The sequence below is a fragment of the Oncorhynchus tshawytscha genome, unplaced genomic scaffold (assembly GCF_018296145.1).
Source record: "Oncorhynchus tshawytscha isolate Ot180627B unplaced genomic scaffold, Otsh_v2.0 Un_contig_17841_pilon_pilon, whole genome shotgun sequence".
NCBI lineage: Eukaryota > Metazoa > Chordata > Actinopteri > Salmoniformes > Salmonidae > Oncorhynchus > Oncorhynchus tshawytscha.
The window spans coordinates 704-18,387 of NW_024608297.1; the positions used below are offsets into that span (position 1 = coordinate 704).

At 47.6% G+C, this 17,684-nt stretch overlaps 1 protein-coding gene across 1 annotated transcript in view; it reads left to right on the top strand.

The window, feature by feature from the left end:
• The first annotated feature begins 3,032 nt into the window (after positions 1–3,032).
• LOC121843430 (paralemmin-2-like) overlaps positions 3,033–17,684 on the top strand; it is a 35,231-nt gene continuing 20,579 nt past the window's right edge. Inside the window, exon 1 of the mRNA XM_042313015.1 lies at positions 3,033–3,168. Within this exon, the coding sequence (XP_042168949.1) occupies positions 3,047–3,168 (122 nt within the window). The 5' untranslated portion in view covers positions 3,033–3,046. The remainder of the gene's footprint in view (positions 3,169–17,684) is intronic.

Consider the following 17,684-nt stretch of genomic DNA (forward strand, 5'->3'; position numbering starts at 1 on the left):
AGAACCTGAGGGGGCCAGAGAACCCAGGGGGGGGCCAGAGACCCTGAGGGGGCCAGAGAACCTGAGGGGGCAGAGAACCTGAGGGGGACAGAGAACCTGAGGGGGCCAGAGACCCTGAGGGGGCAGAGAACCTGAGGGGGCAGAGAACCTGAGGGTGCAGAGAACCTGAGGGGGCCAGAGAACCTGAGGGGGCAGAGAACCTGAGGGGGCAGAGAACCTGAGGGGCAGAGAACCTGGGGGCCAGAGAACCTGAGGGGGCAGAGAACCTGAGGGGGCAGAGAACCTGAGGGGGCAGAGAACCTGAGGGGGCCAGAGAACCTGAGGGGGCAGAAAACCTGAGGGGGGCTGAGAACCTGAGGGTAGCTGAAACTGTTTTTAAAGAGAGGTTAAAACACTGAAACTTTGAACATTTTATTAAAACCTCTTTGAGACAAGCGGGACGGTAGCATCCTGACCAACAGCCGGGGAAATTGCAGAGCGCCAAATTCAAAATACAGAAATAGTCATAATAAATAAGCATTCATGAAAATGTGTTATACATTGGCTTAAAGATTAACTTCTTGTTAATCCAGCTGCTTTATCAGATTTGAAAGAAGGCTTTAGGGTGAAAGCATACCATGCGATTATCTGAGGACAGTGCCCTCGCTTACAAAAGCATACAAACTTTTTCCAACCAAGTAGAGGAGTCACGATGTTCTAAATAGTATGTAGTATGAATAGTACACAATACTCAGAATATAGAACCAACTTCTATCGTCGGCATTAGTGACATAGATATTAGTCAGAAACATTTATTTCAGCACCAAAATGTACTAAAAGTGTACAAGTAGGTACATTTTTGTCTTCAAATGAAATAAAATGTCAGTGGTATCATACACGTGTTTATCAGATGTTATTGTAGCGAAATGCTTGTAGTCATGAAGTCACTATCATTCACAACAGAGTTTTGTAAGATTTGTGGGCAAGAGTTTGTCAGGACCGACGCGTCCTCTTATCCACGACAAACACCCACAGGTAACCTATCAACATTCAAAGGGCCGCTGATTGGTCAGAATTCGGACGTTCCCTGTGACGAAGTAAGTGCAGAGAGAGGAAGAACGCTACCCAGACCCATGGGATGGACAGCTGTGTCCATTTACCCAGACCCACGGGATGAATAGCCGTGTCCATTTACCCAGACCCACGGGATGGACAGCTGTGTCCATTTACCCAGACCCACGGGATGAACAGCTGTGTCCATTTACCCAGACCCACGGGATGAATAGCCGTGTCCATTTACCCAGACCCACGGGATGAACAGCTATGTCCATTTACCCAGACCCACGGGATGAATAGCTGTGTCCATTTACCCAGACCCACGGGATGGACAGCTGTGTCCATTTACCCAGACCCACGGGATGAACAGCTGTGTCCATTTACCCAGACCCACGGGATGGACAGCTGTGTCCATTTACCCAGACCCACGGGATGAACAGCTGTGTCCATTTACCCAGACCGGGATGGACAGCTGTGTCCATTTACCCAGACCCACGGGATGAACAGCTGTGTCCATTTACCCAGACCCACGGGATGAATCGTGTCCATTTACCCAGACCCACGGGATGGACAGCTGTGTCCATTTACCCAGACCCACGGGATGAACAGCTGTGTCCATTTACCCAGACCTGTCCAAAAGCACTGTCGGTGAGACAGACCTGTCCAGCAGCACTGTCGGTGAGACAGACCTGTCCAACAGCACTGTCGGTGAGACAGACCTATCCAACAGCACTGTCGGTGAGACAGACCTGTCCAGCAGCACTGTCGGTGAGACAGACCTGTCCAACAGCACTGTCGGTGAGACAGACCTGTCCAACAGCACTGTCGGTGAGACAGACCTGTCCAGCAAAACTGTCGGTGAGACAGACCTGTCCAACAGCACTGTCGGTGAGACAGACCTGTCCAGCAGCACTGTCGGTGAGACAGACCTGTCCAACAGCACTGTCGGTGAGACAGACCTGTCCAACAGCACTTTCGGTGAGACAGACCTGTCCAACAGCACTGTCGGTGAGACAGACCTGTCCAGCAGCACTGTCGGTGAGACAGACCTGTCCAACAGCACTGTCGGTGAGACAGACCTGTCCAACAGCACTGTCGGTGAGACAGACCTGTCCAGCAGCACTGTCTGTGAGACAGACCTGTCCAACAGCACTGTCGGTGAGACAGACCTGTCCAGCAGCACTGTCGGTGAGACAGACCTGTCCAGCAGCACTGTCGGTGAGACAGACCTGTCCAGCAGCACTGTCGGTGAGACAGACCTGTCCAGCAGTGTCCAGCGGATCGGACTTTGTTTACATAAGACAAAATGTCTCACTTTTTTTTACCTGAGACATTCTGCCCCAAGCACCTTAACTAGATGTAAAACCTCCTGCACGAAAACATCAAAATAAGTTACAGATTTCTTGAGTTATCTTAGATTCATTCTGTCTATTTTGAGGAAGTGATACTGCCTTCCTTCAGATAGTGTCTCATGGGGGAAAATCATCAGTAACTGCCACAGAACTGAATTCTTGTTTTTCTTAAATGAGAAACAGAAAAACACACATGGAATCAATAGTTCAGTTCTTTAAGTAAGTAGTAGATAAAACAGCTGTCTGTCTGTCTGTCTGTCAATTTCAATTTAAGTGTTTTATTGTCATGGGAAACATATGTTAACTTTGCCAAGGCAAATGAAAAAGATAATATACAAAAGTGAAATAAACAAAAAGTTCCAAAAGAATAAAGACATTTAAATTCTAATATTATGTATATATGCAGTGTTGTAACTGTGCAAATAGTTAAAGTACAAAAGACAAAATAAATAAACATAAATATGAGTTGTATTTACAATGGTGTTTGTTCTTCACTGGTTGCCCTTTTCTGGTGGCAACAGGTCACACATATTGCTGCTGTGATGTCACACTGTGGTATTTCACCCAGTAGATATGGGAATTTATCAACAAGTATTTTTATTTTTTTCTAATCCTGTTGTCTCTTTTCTTATCTGTCTCTCTGTCACCAGTCTAAAGCCATGAGAGAGCGTTGGCTCCTACAAGGCACGTCCCCTGGAACTAACGACGAAGACGATGGCCGAAGAAGACAGCTGGAGAAGGACGAAGAGCAGGGGAAGAGACTGGAGGACACTATTCACAGGTACAAACATAGGAGAGGAAGAGACTGGGGGACACTATTCACAGGTAAACACATAGGAGAGGAAGAGACTGGGGGACACTATTTACGGTTGCACAAATGCAGTTAGTGATGGGAAGAGAGTTGAAGCCTTTCACCAAACTGTGCCAAGAACAGTTTTACGGTTGAACACAATGCAGTTAGTGATGGGAACAGAGGCTTAGAACACAACGCCCATTCACACAAACTAGTGCCAAGAACAGCCCATTAGAACACAACCCTGAACACAACGCCCATTAGAACACAATGCCCATTAGAACACAACGGCCATTAGAACACAACGCCCATTAGAACACAATAGAACACAACGCCCATTAGAACACAACGCCCATTAGAACACAACGCCCATTAGAACACAACGCCCATTAGAACACAACGCCCATTAGAACACAACGCCCATTAGAACACAACGCCCATTAGAACACAATGCCCATTAGAACACAATGCCCATTAGAACACAATGCCCGTTAGAACACAACGCCCATTAGAACACAACGCCCATTAGAACACAATGCCCGTTAGAACACAACGCCCATTAGAACACAACGCCCATTAGAACACAACGCCCATTAGAACACTACGCCCATTAGAACACAATGCCCATTAGAACACAACGCCCATTAGAACACAACGCCCATTAGAACACAATGCCCATTAGAACACAACGCCCATTAGAACACAACGCCCATTAGAACACAACGCCCATTAGAACACAACGCCCATTAGAACACAACGCCCATTAGAACACAACGCCCTTTAGAACACCACGGCCATTAGAACACAACGCCCATTAGAACATAACGCCCATTAGAACACTACGCCCATTAGAACACAACGCCCATTAGAACACTACACCCATTAGAACACAACGCCCATTAGAACACAATGCCCATTAGAACACAACGCCCATTAGAACACTACGCCCATTAGAACACAATGCCCATTAGAACACAACGCCCATTAGAACACAACGCCCATTAGAACACAACGCCCATTAGAACACAACGCCCATTAGAACACAACGCCCATTAGAACACAACGCCCTTTAGAACACCACGCCCATTAGAACACAACGCCCATTAGAACATAACGCCCATTAGAACACCACGCCATTAGAACACAACGCCCATTAGAACATAGAACACAACGCCCATTAGAACACAATGCCCATTAGAACACGCCCATTAGAAGAACAACGCCCATTAGAACACTACACCCATTAGAACACTACACCCATTAGAACACAATGCCCATTAGAACACAACGCCCATTAGAACACTACGCCCATTAGAACACAATGCCCATTAGAACATAATGCCCATTAGAACACAACGTCCATTAGTGACATATGGTGGTCCGCAATAAAAAGCAGCGTTTGACAGTCATTTCAAAGTTTGCTCTCCACAATCTAACATCAAATCTCCGATGCGCAGTGGTTCATCGCAGGTCGTCGTAGCCTAGAATCAGTTACCATTCCAGGTTGGAACCTTCCATCATCCGTCCCCTTGTTGCTGTGAATTCCCTTGTTTTTGCGATCAAAAACTGTGAGTAGGTGGCATTATTTAGGATGCTTAAGACAGAAGCTTATTACTATATTAAATTAAACAAATTGTTTGAACAACAATGTGCAGAAAGTGTATTGAAATAAAATATATTTGTAATAATAATAATAAGCATTCGCCAGATTTCAACTTCATTTCCCTCTGTCAGTGTTCTGGTCCCTGACTCTAGTTACTGAGCTACCAGTCAGACGACACGACATGAACAAATCCTGACTACATTGTGGACCTAACTACGGTGTCCAGTAGAGGTCAGTGTTTGAATGCAACTTGGAATAGAAGAAAAGCACCAGAAATCAGTGTGATCTCGCAAGTGATCAAACAAAACTTCAGAAGTGTCACGTCTCCCCCCCCCCCCGGCGCTTGAGGACGCCAGGCTGCCCTGCATCACGCACTCCCATCATCCATTGCGCACACCTGCCTTCCCTCGTCACGCCCATCAGCGATATCTCACCTGGACTCACTCATCACCTGTTTATTACCTCCCCTATATAAGTCAGGTTCCCTGCTCTGTTCCCTGCTGATGAATTGATTGTTTTTTGTCTGTATTACTCGTGTACTGACGCTGTTCCTGTCTCGTTCCATGTCCGTTCCTTATTAAATGTTTGACTCCACCGTACCTGCTCTGTCTCTCCAGCGGCATCCCATGTGACACATTGTGATGGATCAGTAGTGCTTTGAAGAACAACGAGCATCGAAGCTCTGGCATCACTCTTTCCCTCATTACATTACGGTGTTGATTCTGTTCTGTTTTTGGAGAAGCACAGGTAAGTACTTAATGTCTTGTGCTGACAAGTTGATGTATCTCAACACGGTTGACCATCAGTTCTATCACGAGAGGTCACCTGGGCTTCCTGCTTTAGTTCGGCTTCTAATCCCCACATCTTCAAAGTCCTTGATTGAATACCTGTTGGAGACGGGATGCAATTTGAAGAAAGTCGTGTCAGGTAGAGGTAGAGGTGATATGATCTTTAACTCGCCTGTCGAACCCCTTTCGTGTGGAACAAAAAGTGAGCGTTACGGGTCGATAGTCTTTCAGTTACCTTGGTTTCCAGGATAAGTGGCCCTGTCTACTGGTGACAGTGCGACAGTGTTGAGGCTGTGGGGAAGTGTTGAGGCTGTGAGGAAGTGTTGAGGCTGTGGGGAAGTGTTGAGGCTGTGAGGAAGTGTTGAGGCTGTGGGGAAGTGTTGAGGCTGTGAGGAAGTGTTGAGGCTGTGGGGAAGTGTTGAGGCTGTGAGGAAGTGAGGCTGTGAGGAAGTGTTGAGGCTGTGAGGAAGTGTTGAGGCTGTGGGGGAAGTGTTGAGGCTGTGGGGAAGTGTTGAGGCTGTGGGGAAGTGTTGAGGCTGTGGGGAAGTGTTGAGGCTGTGGGGGAAGTGTTGAGGCTGTGGGAAGTGTTGAGGCTGTGGGGAAGTGTTGAGGCTGTGGGGAAGTGTTGAGGCTGTGGGGAAGTGTTGAGGCTGTGGGGGAAGTGTTGAGGCTGTGGGGGAAGTGTTGAGGCTGTGGGGAAGTGTTGAGGCTGTGGGGAAGTGTTGAGGCTGTGGGGAAGTGTTGAGGCTGTGGGGAAGTGTTGAGGCTGTGGGGAAGTGTTGAGGCTGTGTTGAGGCTGTGGGGGAAGTGTTGAGGCTGTGGGGAAGTGTTGAGGCTGTGGGGGAAGTGTTGAGGCTGTGGGGAAGTGTTGAGGCTGTGGGGAAGTGTTGAGACTGTGGGGAAGTGTTGAGGCTGTGGGGGAAGTGTTGAGGCTGTGGGGGAAGTGTTGAGGCTGTGGGGAAGTGTTGAGGCTGTGGGGAAGTGTTGAGGCTGTGGGGGAAGTGTTGAGGCTGTGGGGAAGTGTTGAGGCTGTGGGGGAAGTGTTGAGGCTGTGGGGAAGTGTTGAGGCTGTGGGGGAAGTGTTGAGGCTGTGGGGAAGTGTTGAGGCTGTGGGGAAGTGTTGAGGCTGTGGGGAAGTGTTGAGGCTGTGGGGAAGTGTTGAGGCTGTGGGGGAAGTGTTGAGGCTGTGGGGAAGTGTTGAGGCTGTGGGGAAGTGTTGAGGCTGTGGGGAAGTGTTGAGGATGGGGAAGTGTTGAGACTGTGGGGAAGTGTTGAGGCTGTGGGGGAAGTGTTGAGGCTGTGGGGAAGTGTTGAGGCTGTGGGGGAAGTGTTGAGGCTGTGGGGAAGTGTTGAGGCTGTGGGGGAAGTGTTGAGGCTGTGGGGGAAAGGCTGTGGGGGAAGTGTTGAGTCTGTGGGGGAAGTGTTGAGGCTGTGGGGGAAGTGTTGGCTGTGGGGAAGTGTTGAGGCTGTGGGGAAGTGTTGAGGCTGTGGGGAAGTGTTGAGGCTGTGGGGGAAGTTGATGGGGGAAGTTTGAGGCTAGATGAAGTGGACTGGGGAAAGTGTTGAGGCTGTGATATCCTGAGGCTGTGGGGAATTGAGGCTGTGGGGAAGTGTGAGGCTGTGGGGAGTCATTGAGGCTGTGGGGAAAGTTGACCATTGAGGCTTGGGGAATTTGAGGCTAACATAACATGGGGAAGTGTTGAGCTGTGGGGGAAGTGTTGAGGCTGTGGGGGAAGTGTTGAGGCTGTCATTGAGACACCTGATAGGGGAAGTGTTGAGGCTGTGGGGAAGTGTTGAGGCTGTGGGGAAGTGTTGAGGCTGTGGGGGAAGTGTTGAGGCTGTGGGGGAAGTGTTGAGGCTGTGGGGGAAGTGTTGAGACTGTGGGGAAGTGTTGAGGCTGTTTATGTTGAGGCTGTGGGGAAGTGTTGAGGCTGTGGGGAAGTGTTGAGGCTGTGGGGGAAGTTTGAGGCTGTGGGGCCACTGTGGGGAATGTTGAGGCTGTGGGGGAAGTGTTGAGGCTGTGGGGAAGTGTTGAGGCTGTGGGGAATGTTGAGACTGTGGGGAATGTGAGGCTGTGGGGAAGTGTTGAGGCTGTGGGGGAAGTGTTGAGGCTGTGGGGAATGTGAGGCTGTGGGGGAAGTGTTGAGGCTGTGGGGAACTCTATATCTTACGAATGAATGGGCCTAAATGTCATTCATAAAGTTTCATTAATGTCTGTTATGGCAGGTAATATCGTAGTTGATGCACGGCTTCTTTACGTAGATGAAGTGGACTGAAAGTCAGAGTCCTGCTCATTATGTAACACAGTCACTGAGTCATTCACATGTGAAAGAACCATTCTTCATGATTTCCCCCTAACATAACATAACAGTTCAGAAGAGTCCACTATAAGAAGTGGTATTCATTGCAGACACCTGATAGAGGCATAACTAATAAATAGGACATAGAGTTTTTTTGAGCACTAGATTAAATTTTTTCCATATATAGCCATAGAGCATGTCATTGGGGGGCTTTTATATAGCCATAGAGCATGTCATTAGGGGGCTTTTATATAGCCATAGAGCATGTCATTAGGGGGATTTTATATAGCCATAGAGCATGTCATTAGGGGGCTTTTATATAGCCATAGAGCATGTCATTGGGGGGCTTTTATATAGCCATAGAGCATGTCATTGGGGGGCTTTTATATAGCCATAGAGCATGTCATTGGGGGCTTTTATATAGCCATAGAGCATGTCATTGGGGGCTTTTATATAGCCATAGAGCATGTCATTGGGGGCTTTTATATAGCCATAGAGCATGTCATTAGGGGGCTTTTATATAGCCATAGAGCATGTCATTGGGGGCTTTTATATAGCCATAGAGCATGTCATTAGGGGGCTTTTATATAGCCATAGAGCATGTCATTAGGGGCTTTTATATAGCCATAGAGCATGTCATTAGGGGCTTTTATATAGCCATAGAGCATGTCATTGGGGGCTTTTATATAGCCATAGAGCATGTCATTAGGGGGATTTTATATAGCCATAGAGCATGTCATTGGGGGCTTTTATATAGCCATAGAGCATGTCATTTTTTATATAGCCATAGAGCATGTCATTAGTCTCTCTTTTTATATATATATATATATATATATATATATATATATATCTCTTTCTCTGTGGTATACCTCTCTCTCTTTCTCTGTGGTATACCTCTATCTTCCTCTGTGGTATACCTCTCTCTTTCTCTGTGGTATACCTCTCTCTTTCTCTGTGGTATACCTCTCTCTTTCTCTGTGGTATACCTCTCTCTCTTCCTCTGTGGTATACCTCTCTCTCTTCCTCTGTGGTATACCTCTCTCTCTTTCTCTGTGGTATACCTCTCTCTCTTTCTCTGTGGTATACCTCTCTCTCTTTCTCTGTGGTATACCTCTCTCTTTCTCTGTGGTATACCTCTCTCTTTCTCTGTGGTATACCTCTCTCTTTCTCTGTGGTATACCTCTCTCTTTCTCTGTGGTATACCTCTCTCTTCCTCTGTGGTATACCTCTCTCTTCCTCTGTGGTATACCTCTCTCTTCCTCTGTGGTATACCTCTCTCTTCCTCTGTGGTATACCTCTCTCTTCCCTGTGGTATACCTCTCTCTTTCTCTGTGGTATACCTCTCTCTCTTTCTCTGTGGTATACCTCTCTCTTTCTCTGTGGTATACCTCTCTCTTCTCTGTGGTATACCTCTCTCTCTTCCTCTGTGGTATACCTCTCTCTTTCCTCTGTGGTATACCTCTCTCTTTCTCTGTGGTATACCTCTCTCTCTTTCTCTGTGGTATACCTCTCTCTTTCTCTGTGGTATACCTCTCTCTTTCTCTGTGGTATACCTCTCTCTCACTCTGTGGTATGCTGAGCTGGTAGCTGAGGATATGGCAGGTAGAAAAAACAGGCTGCAGCTCTATATTTGCCCCCCTGTGGAACAGAACAGTGGCCCCAAAAATAAACGATGACAATCAGAAGTTTTCCACTGCGGAGAGAGACGGAGGTTTCAGTCATCTAGTCAAGGCGCTTATCCAGAGAGGCTTACAGGAGTATTAAGGGTTAAAGTGCCTTGTTCAAGATCACACCAACAGATGGTTTGTTTCTTCACCTAGTCACCTCTGGGATTCAAACCTATAACCTTACAGTAACTGACCCAACACTCCACTAAGCTACAGAGACAGCTAGCTAACTATCTCTAGCATAAACCATACTCATAGAATAGACACTTCCTCTGGACAACAACACGGACACTTCCTCTGGACAACAACACGGACACTTCCTCTGACAACAACACGGACACTTCCTCTGGACAACAACACGGACACTTCCTCTGGACAACAACACGGACACTTCCTCTGGACAACAACACGGACACTTCCTCTGGACAACAACACGGACACTTCCTCTGGACAACAACACGGACACTTCCTCTGGACAACACGGACACTTCCTCTGGACAACAACACGGAGCAACACTCACAGATGCTCATGTTCAGATACATCAACTTGTCAGCACAAGACATTAAGTACATACCTTCTCCAAAAACAGAACAGAATCAACACTGCAATGTAATGATGGAACAATTGATACTAGAGCTCTGATGTGCCAATGCAGTTTTCAAAGCACTATTAATATTATACCTGTACTTAGTGCAGTTGGCAGCTGGGAGGAGGTGCTCTTATTCTCCATGGACTTTACAGTGTCCCAGAACTTTTTGGAGTTTGTGTTACAGGATGCAAATTGCTGTTTGCAAAAGCTAGCCTTCACTTTCCTAACTTCCTGTGTATATTGGTTCCTAACTTCCCTGAAAAGTTGCATATCACTGGGGCTATTCGATGATAATGCAATACGCCACAGAATGTTTTTGTGCTGGTCAAGGGCGGTCAGGTCTGGAGTGAACTAAGGGGTACATCTGTTCCTGGTTCTAAATTTTTGAATGGGGCATGCTTATTTAAGATGGTGAGGAAAGCACTTTTAAAGAATAACCAGGCATCCTCTACTGATGGAATGAGGTCAATATCCTTACAAGATACCCTGGCCAGGTCGATTAGAGAGGCCTACTCGCTGAAGGGTTTTAGGGAGTGATTTCCACTGATTTCTTGTGTTTTCTTCGATTCCAGGTTGCATTCAAACACTGACCTCTACTGGACACCGTAGTTAGGCCTACAATGTCGTCAGGATTTGTTGATGTGTCATCTGGCTCAGTGAGTAGAGTCAGGGACCAGAACACTGACAGAAGGAACGAGGTTGAATCCTGGCAAATGTTTATTATTATAACAAATATATTTTATGACAATAGACAGAGGAGATTAGAGGAGGAGGAGAGGAGAACAGAGGAGGAGGGAGGAGAGGAGGGGAGAGTAGAGGAGGAGGAGAGGAGAGGAGAGGAGAGGAGAGGAGAGGGAGGAGAGGAGGGGAGGAGAGGAGGGGAGGGGAGGGGAGGGAGGGGAGAGTAGAGTAGAGTAGAGTAGAGTAGAGTAGAGTAGAGTAGAGTAGAGTAGAGTAGAGTAGAGTAGAGTAGAGTAGAGTAGAGTAGAGTAGAGTAGAGGAGGGGAGGGGAGAGGAGAGAGGGAGGAGGAGAGGAGAGGAGAGGAGAGGAGAGGAGAGGAGAGGGAGAGGAGAGGAGAGGGGAGAGGGAGAGGAGAGGAGAGGAGAGGAGAGGAGAGGAGAGGAAAGGAGAACAGAGGAGGGGAGAGGGAGAGAGGAGAGGAGAGGAGGGGAGAGGAGAGGAGAGGAGAGGAGAGGAGAGGAGAGGGAGAGGAGAGGAGAGGAGAGGAGAGGGAGAGGAGAGGAGAGGAGAGAGGAGAGGAGAGGAGAGGAGAGGAGAGGAGAGGAGAGGAGAACAGAGGAGAACAGAGGAGAGGAGAGGAGAGTAGAGGAGGAGAACAGAGGAGGGGAGAACAGAGGAGAGGAGAACAGAGGAGAACAGAGGAGAACAGAGGAGAGGAGAGGAGAGGAGAGGAGAGAGGAGAGGGAGAGGAGAGGAGAGGAGAGGAGAGGAGAGGAGAGGGAGGGAGAGTAGAGTAGAGTAGAGGAGAGGAGAGTAGAGGAGAGGAGAGGAGAGGAGAGGAGGAAAGGAAAGGAGAGGAGGGGAGAGTAGAGGAGAGGAGAGGAGAGGAGAGGAAAGGAGAGGAGAGGAGAGGAGGGGAGAGTAGAGGAGAGAGAGAGGAGAGGAGAGGAGAGGAGAGGGAGAGGAGAGGAGAGGAGAGGAGAGGGAGAGGAGAGGGAGAGGAGAGGAGAGGAGAGGAGAGGAGAGGAGAGGAGAGGAGAGGAGAGGAGAGGAGAGGAGAGGAGGGAGAGAGTAGAGGAGAGGAGGAAAGGAGAACAGAGGAGAACAGAGGAGAACAGATGAGAACAGCTAAATAACATCTCAGTGAATTTATGCTTTATTATATTCAGTGTGATCGTTTGCCATCCAGGCAGAGAGAAATGAGATGTTTCAATGTTTGTTTAAGGGCAGAGCAGTGACAGACTTGGACCAGAAACCGACCCGGGCATTTTCTAACAGATCGGCCCCTATTGTTGGCCAAATAATGATTGTTCTGAACTAGACCTGAGAGTTCAATCTACGGAAGTGTTCCAGTGTTTATCTAGTCTCTCTGTCTGTGTGACAGAGCGAGAGTGATACCTAATATGGTGAGTAGCTCACATTGGGACCTGTCCTCAGTTCTTCAACAGCAGACAGAGAGAGGAAGGAAGGAGGGAAAGGAAGGAAGGAAAGGAGAGGTTGATTAAAGAGGAGGTAAAGATAATTTGATTAAAGAGGACGAAAAGAGAGGTGGATTAAAGAGGAAAGCCATTGTGTTTAATATTTCACGATAAGCAGTCAGATCTCTGTATTATATTTCACGATAAGCAGTCAGATCTCTGTATTATATTTCACGATAAGCAGTCAGATCTCTGTATTATATTTCATGATAAGCAGTCAGATCTCTGTATTATATTTCATGATAAGCAGTCAGATCTCTGTATTATATTTCATGATAAGCAGTCAGATCTCTGTATTATATTTCATGATAAGCAGTCAGATCTCTGTATTAAATTTCATGATAAGCAGTCAGATCTCTGTATACTTTGCCTTCTTTAATCTGTGACAGCCTCCCAAATAGCACACTAGCCCCTATGCAGTTGCCTCTGTTGCCCAGAGCCCATAAGGAATAGGGTGCTATTTGGGATGAACACTTTGATCTGTGCTACCAGGCCGCTCTGTTCTGCTCTGGTCCTTAACACACAATATACATACTAGAGGTCGACTGATCAATAAACACGTCACCTAAGAATCGATAACACAATGATATGTTCCACAACGCACAGTAGGCTAGGTCATCTCTACAGGAATCAGTGATAATATAGACGATGAGGAACAGGAAGAGAGGGTGGGAGAAGGAGGAGGCAGATGAGGAGGCAGATAAGAAGGCAGATGAGGAGGAGAATGAGGAAGAGGAGGAGAAGGAGGTAGAAGAGATGGAAGATGAGGGAGAATGCATCCTGTTAGAGGGTATGGTATGCTACATACCTCAGGTCTCCTGTTAGAGGGTATGGTATGCTACATACCTCAGGTCTCCTGTTGGAGGGTATGCTACATACCTCAGGTCTCCTGTTAGAGGGTATGGTATGCTACATACCTCAGGTCTCCTGTTAGAGGGTATGGTACATACCTCAGGTCTCCTGTTAGAGGGTATGGTATGCTACATACCTCAGGTCTCCTGTTAGAGGGTATGGTACATACCATAGGTCTCCTGTTAGAGGGTATGCTACATATCTCAGGTCTCCTGTTAGAGGGTATGGTACATACCTCAGGTCTCCTGTTAAGATGGTATGGTATGCTACATATCTCAGGTCTCCTGTTAGAGGGTATGGTATGCTACATACCTCAGGTCTCCTGTTAAGATGGTATGGTATGCTACATACCTCAGGTCTCCTGTTGGAGGGTATGCTACATACCTCAGGTCTCCTGTTAGAGGGTATGGTATGCTACATACCTCAGGTCTCCTGTTAGAGGGTATGGTACATACCTCAGGTCTCCTGTTAGAGGGTATGGTATGCTACATACCTCAGGTCTCCTGTTAGAGGGTATGGTATGCTACATACCTCAGGTCTCCTGTTAGAGGGTATGGTATGCAACCTACCTCAGGTCTCCTGTTAGAGGGTATGGTATGCTACATACCTCAGGTCTCCTGTTAGAGGGTATGCTACATACCTCAGGTACCCTGTTAGAGGGATTGGTACATACCTCAGGTCTCATGTTAGAGGGTATGGTATGCTACATACCTCAGGTCTCCTGTTAGAGGGTATGGTATGCTACATACCTCAGGTCTCCTGTTAGAGGGTAAGGTATGCTACATACCTCAGGTCTCCTGTTAGAGGGTATGCTACATACCTCAGGTCTCCTGTTAGAGGGTATGGTATGCTACATACCTCAGGTCTCCTGTTAGAGGGTATGGTATGCTACATACCTCAGGTCTCCTGTTAGAGGGTATGGTATGCTACATACCTCAGGTCTCCTGTTAGAGGGTATGGTATGCTACATACCTCAGGTCTCCTGTTTGAGGGTATGGTATGCTACATACCTCAGGTCTCCTGTTAGAGGATATGGTATGCTACATACCTCAGGTCTCCTGTTTGAGGGTATGGTATGCTACATACCTCAGGTCTCCTGTTTGAGGGTATGGTATGCTACATACCTCAGGTCTCCTGTTAGAGGGTATGGTATGCTACATACCTCAGGTCTCCTGTTTGAGGGTATGGTATGCTACATACCTCAGGTCTCCTGTTAGAGGGTATGCTACATATCTCAGGTCTCCTGTTAGAGGGTATGGTATGCTACATACCTCAGGTCTCCTGTTAGAGGGTATGGTATGCTACATACCTCAGGTCTCCTGTTAGATGGTATGGTATGCTACATACCTCAGGTCTCCTGTTAGATGGTATGCTATATACCTCAGGTCTCCTGTTAGATGGTATGGTATGCTTCATACCTCAGGTCTCCTGTTAGAGGGTATACTACATACCTCAGGTCTCCTGTTAGATGGTATGGTATGCTATATACCTCAGGTCTCCTGTTAGATGGTATGCTACATACCTCAGGTCTCCTGTTAGATGGTATGGTTTACTACATACCTCTGGTCTCCTGTTAGAGGGTATGGTATGCTACATACCTCAGGTCTCCTGTTAGAGGGTATGGTATGCTACATACCTCAGGTCTCCTGTTAGAGGGTATGCTACATACCTCAGGTCTCCTGTTAGAGGGTATGGTATGCTTCATACCTCTGGTCTCCTGTTAGAGGGTATGGTATGCTACATACCTCAGGTCTCCTGTTAGAGGGTATGGTATGCTACATACCTCAGGTCTCCTGTTAGAGGGTATGCTACATACCTCAGGTCTCCTGTTAGAGGGTATGGTATGCTACATACCTCAGGTCTCCTGTTAGAGGGTATGGTATGCTACATACCTCAGGTCTCCTGTTAGAGAGTATGGTATGCTACATACCTCAGGTCTCCTGTTAGGGGTATGGTATGCTACATACCTCAGGTCTCCTGTTAGATGGTATGCTACATACCTCAGGTCTCCTGTTAGATGGTATGGTATGCTACATACCTCAGGTCTCCTGTTAGAGGGTATGGTATGCTACATACCTCAGGTCTCCTGTTAGAGGGTATGGTATGCTACATACCTCAGGTCTCCTGTTAGATGGTATGCTACATACCTCAGGTCTCCTGTTAGATGGTATGGTATGCTACATACCTCAGGTCTCCTGTTAGAGGGTATGGTATGCTACATACCTCAGGTCTCCTGTTAGAGGGTATGGTATGCTACATACCTCAGGTCTCCTGTTAGAGGGTATGCTACATACCTCAGGTCTCCTGTTAGAGGGTATGGTATGCTACATACCTCAGGTCTCCTGTTAGAGGGTATGGTATGCTACATACCTCTGGTCTCCTGTTAGATGGTATGGTATGCTACATACCTCAGGTCTCCTGTTAGAGGGTATGGTATGCTACATACCTCAGGTCTCCTGTTAGATGGTATGGTATGCTACATACCTCAGGTCTCCTGTTAGAGGGTATGGTATGCTACATACCTCAGGTCTCCTGTTAGAGGGTATGGTATGCTACATACCTCAGGTCTCCTGTTAGAGGGTATGCTACATACCTCAGGTCTCCTGTTAGAGGGTATGCTACATACCTCAGGTCTCCTGTTAGAGGGTATGCTACATACCCCAGGTCTCCTGTTAGAGGGTGTGGATATGAGGGTGTGGATATGTCTGATGTACATCCCTGCACCACCCTGCACCACCTTGTCCGTTTCTCTCTCTCCTATAGAGAACATCTCCTCAAATGTCCACCACAGAGCTGGGACTTACAGCCTTGAGCGTGTGTCGGAGGGGAAGGGAACTACATCACCATACACTCATACACTCTCCGGACAGTTTATTAGGTATAATAATGGCTATTGAAGCATGTAGACAGGCATCGAGGCTTTTAGTTACTGTTCGATTAAACATTAGACTGGACAAAACTAGTGCCCTAAGTGACTGAGCCTGGTATGATCAGTGCCTGGTGCACCGGTTCTAGTTCCTCAGAAACGGCCTCCTGGGCTTTTCACGCACGACAGTGTCTCTCTCGGGTTTACTGAGAATGATGCAACAAACCAAAACATCCAGTCAGCAGCAGTCCTGTGGGTGAAAACAGCTGGTTGATGAGAGGTTAAAGGAGAAAGGGAAGAATCATGCAACACTGAACAAATGAGGAGTGGAAAAACATTGCCTGGTCCGACCATTCCCGGTTCCTGTTGAGTCATGCAGATGGCAGAGTCGGGATTTGGTTTAAGTAGCATGAGTCAATGGCCCCATCCTGCCTGGTGTCAACATTACAGGCTGGTGACGGTGGTGGACCGCTGTCCAATCTGCAGCAACTGAGTGATGCCAATGAATCAGCATGGGCCAACATCCCTGTTGAACATTTATGACTTGTAGAATCCATGCCCTGAAGAATACAAGCTGTTCTGGAGGCAAAGTGTGATGCGAGCCGCTACTAGATGGGTGAATCTTGGAAACTGGCAGACACATACATACACACACCCGTACACAGACACACAGACACAGACAGACAGACACACACACACACACACACACACACACACAGGCACACACACACACTGGCACACACACACAGACATGAACACACACACAGACACACAGACACACAGACACAGACACAGACACAGACACAGACACACACAGTGGAGGCCTCGGGGACCAATAAGCTCGGCTGGGAGATTCAGACAGGAAGAGAGAGGAGAAGTCAAGATTGGGAGGGGAGCTTGTGGGTGGACATAATCATTAACTTTGCCAACGCCTCTCTCTCTCTCACTCTCTCTCTCTATCTCTCTCTGTCTCTAGTCTCTCTCACTCTTTTTCTCTCTCTCTATCTCTCTTTCTATTTCTCTCTCTGCTCTCTCCCCTGCTCTCTTTCTCTCTCTCTCGCTCCTTCTCTCTCTCTCTGCTCTCCCCTCTCTCTTTCTCTCTCACTCTCTCTCTCTCTCTCTCTCTGTGACTCTCTCTCTCTCACTCACTCTCTCTCTCTCTCTCTCTCTCTGTGACTCTCTCTCTCTCACTCACTCTCTCTCTCTCACTCTCTCTCTCTCTTTCTCTCTCATTCTCTCTCTGCTCTCCCCCTCTCTCTTTCTCTCTCACTCCCCCTCTCTCTCGCTCTCTCTTGCTCATTCTCTCTCTCTTTCTCTCTCTCTGCTCTCCCCCTCTCTCTTTCTCTCTCACTCTCTCTCTCTCTCTCTCTGTGACTCTCTCTCTCTCACTCTCTCTCTCTGCTCTCTCTCCCCCTCTCTTTCTCTTTCTCTCTCTCTCTCTCTCTGCTCTCCCCTCTCTCTTTCTCTCTCTCTCTCTCTCTCTCTCTCTCTGTGACTCTCTCTCTCTCACTCTTTCTCTCTCTCTGCTCTCTCCCCCTCTCTCTTTATCTCTCTCTCTCTCGCTCTTTCGCGCTCTTTCTCTCTCTCTTTTTCTTCTCTCACTCCGCTGCCCTGCAATTGAAAGTAGTTGCTCTGATCAAAGTAGCCACCTTATAAACATTCAGGGTGAGTCGATGAG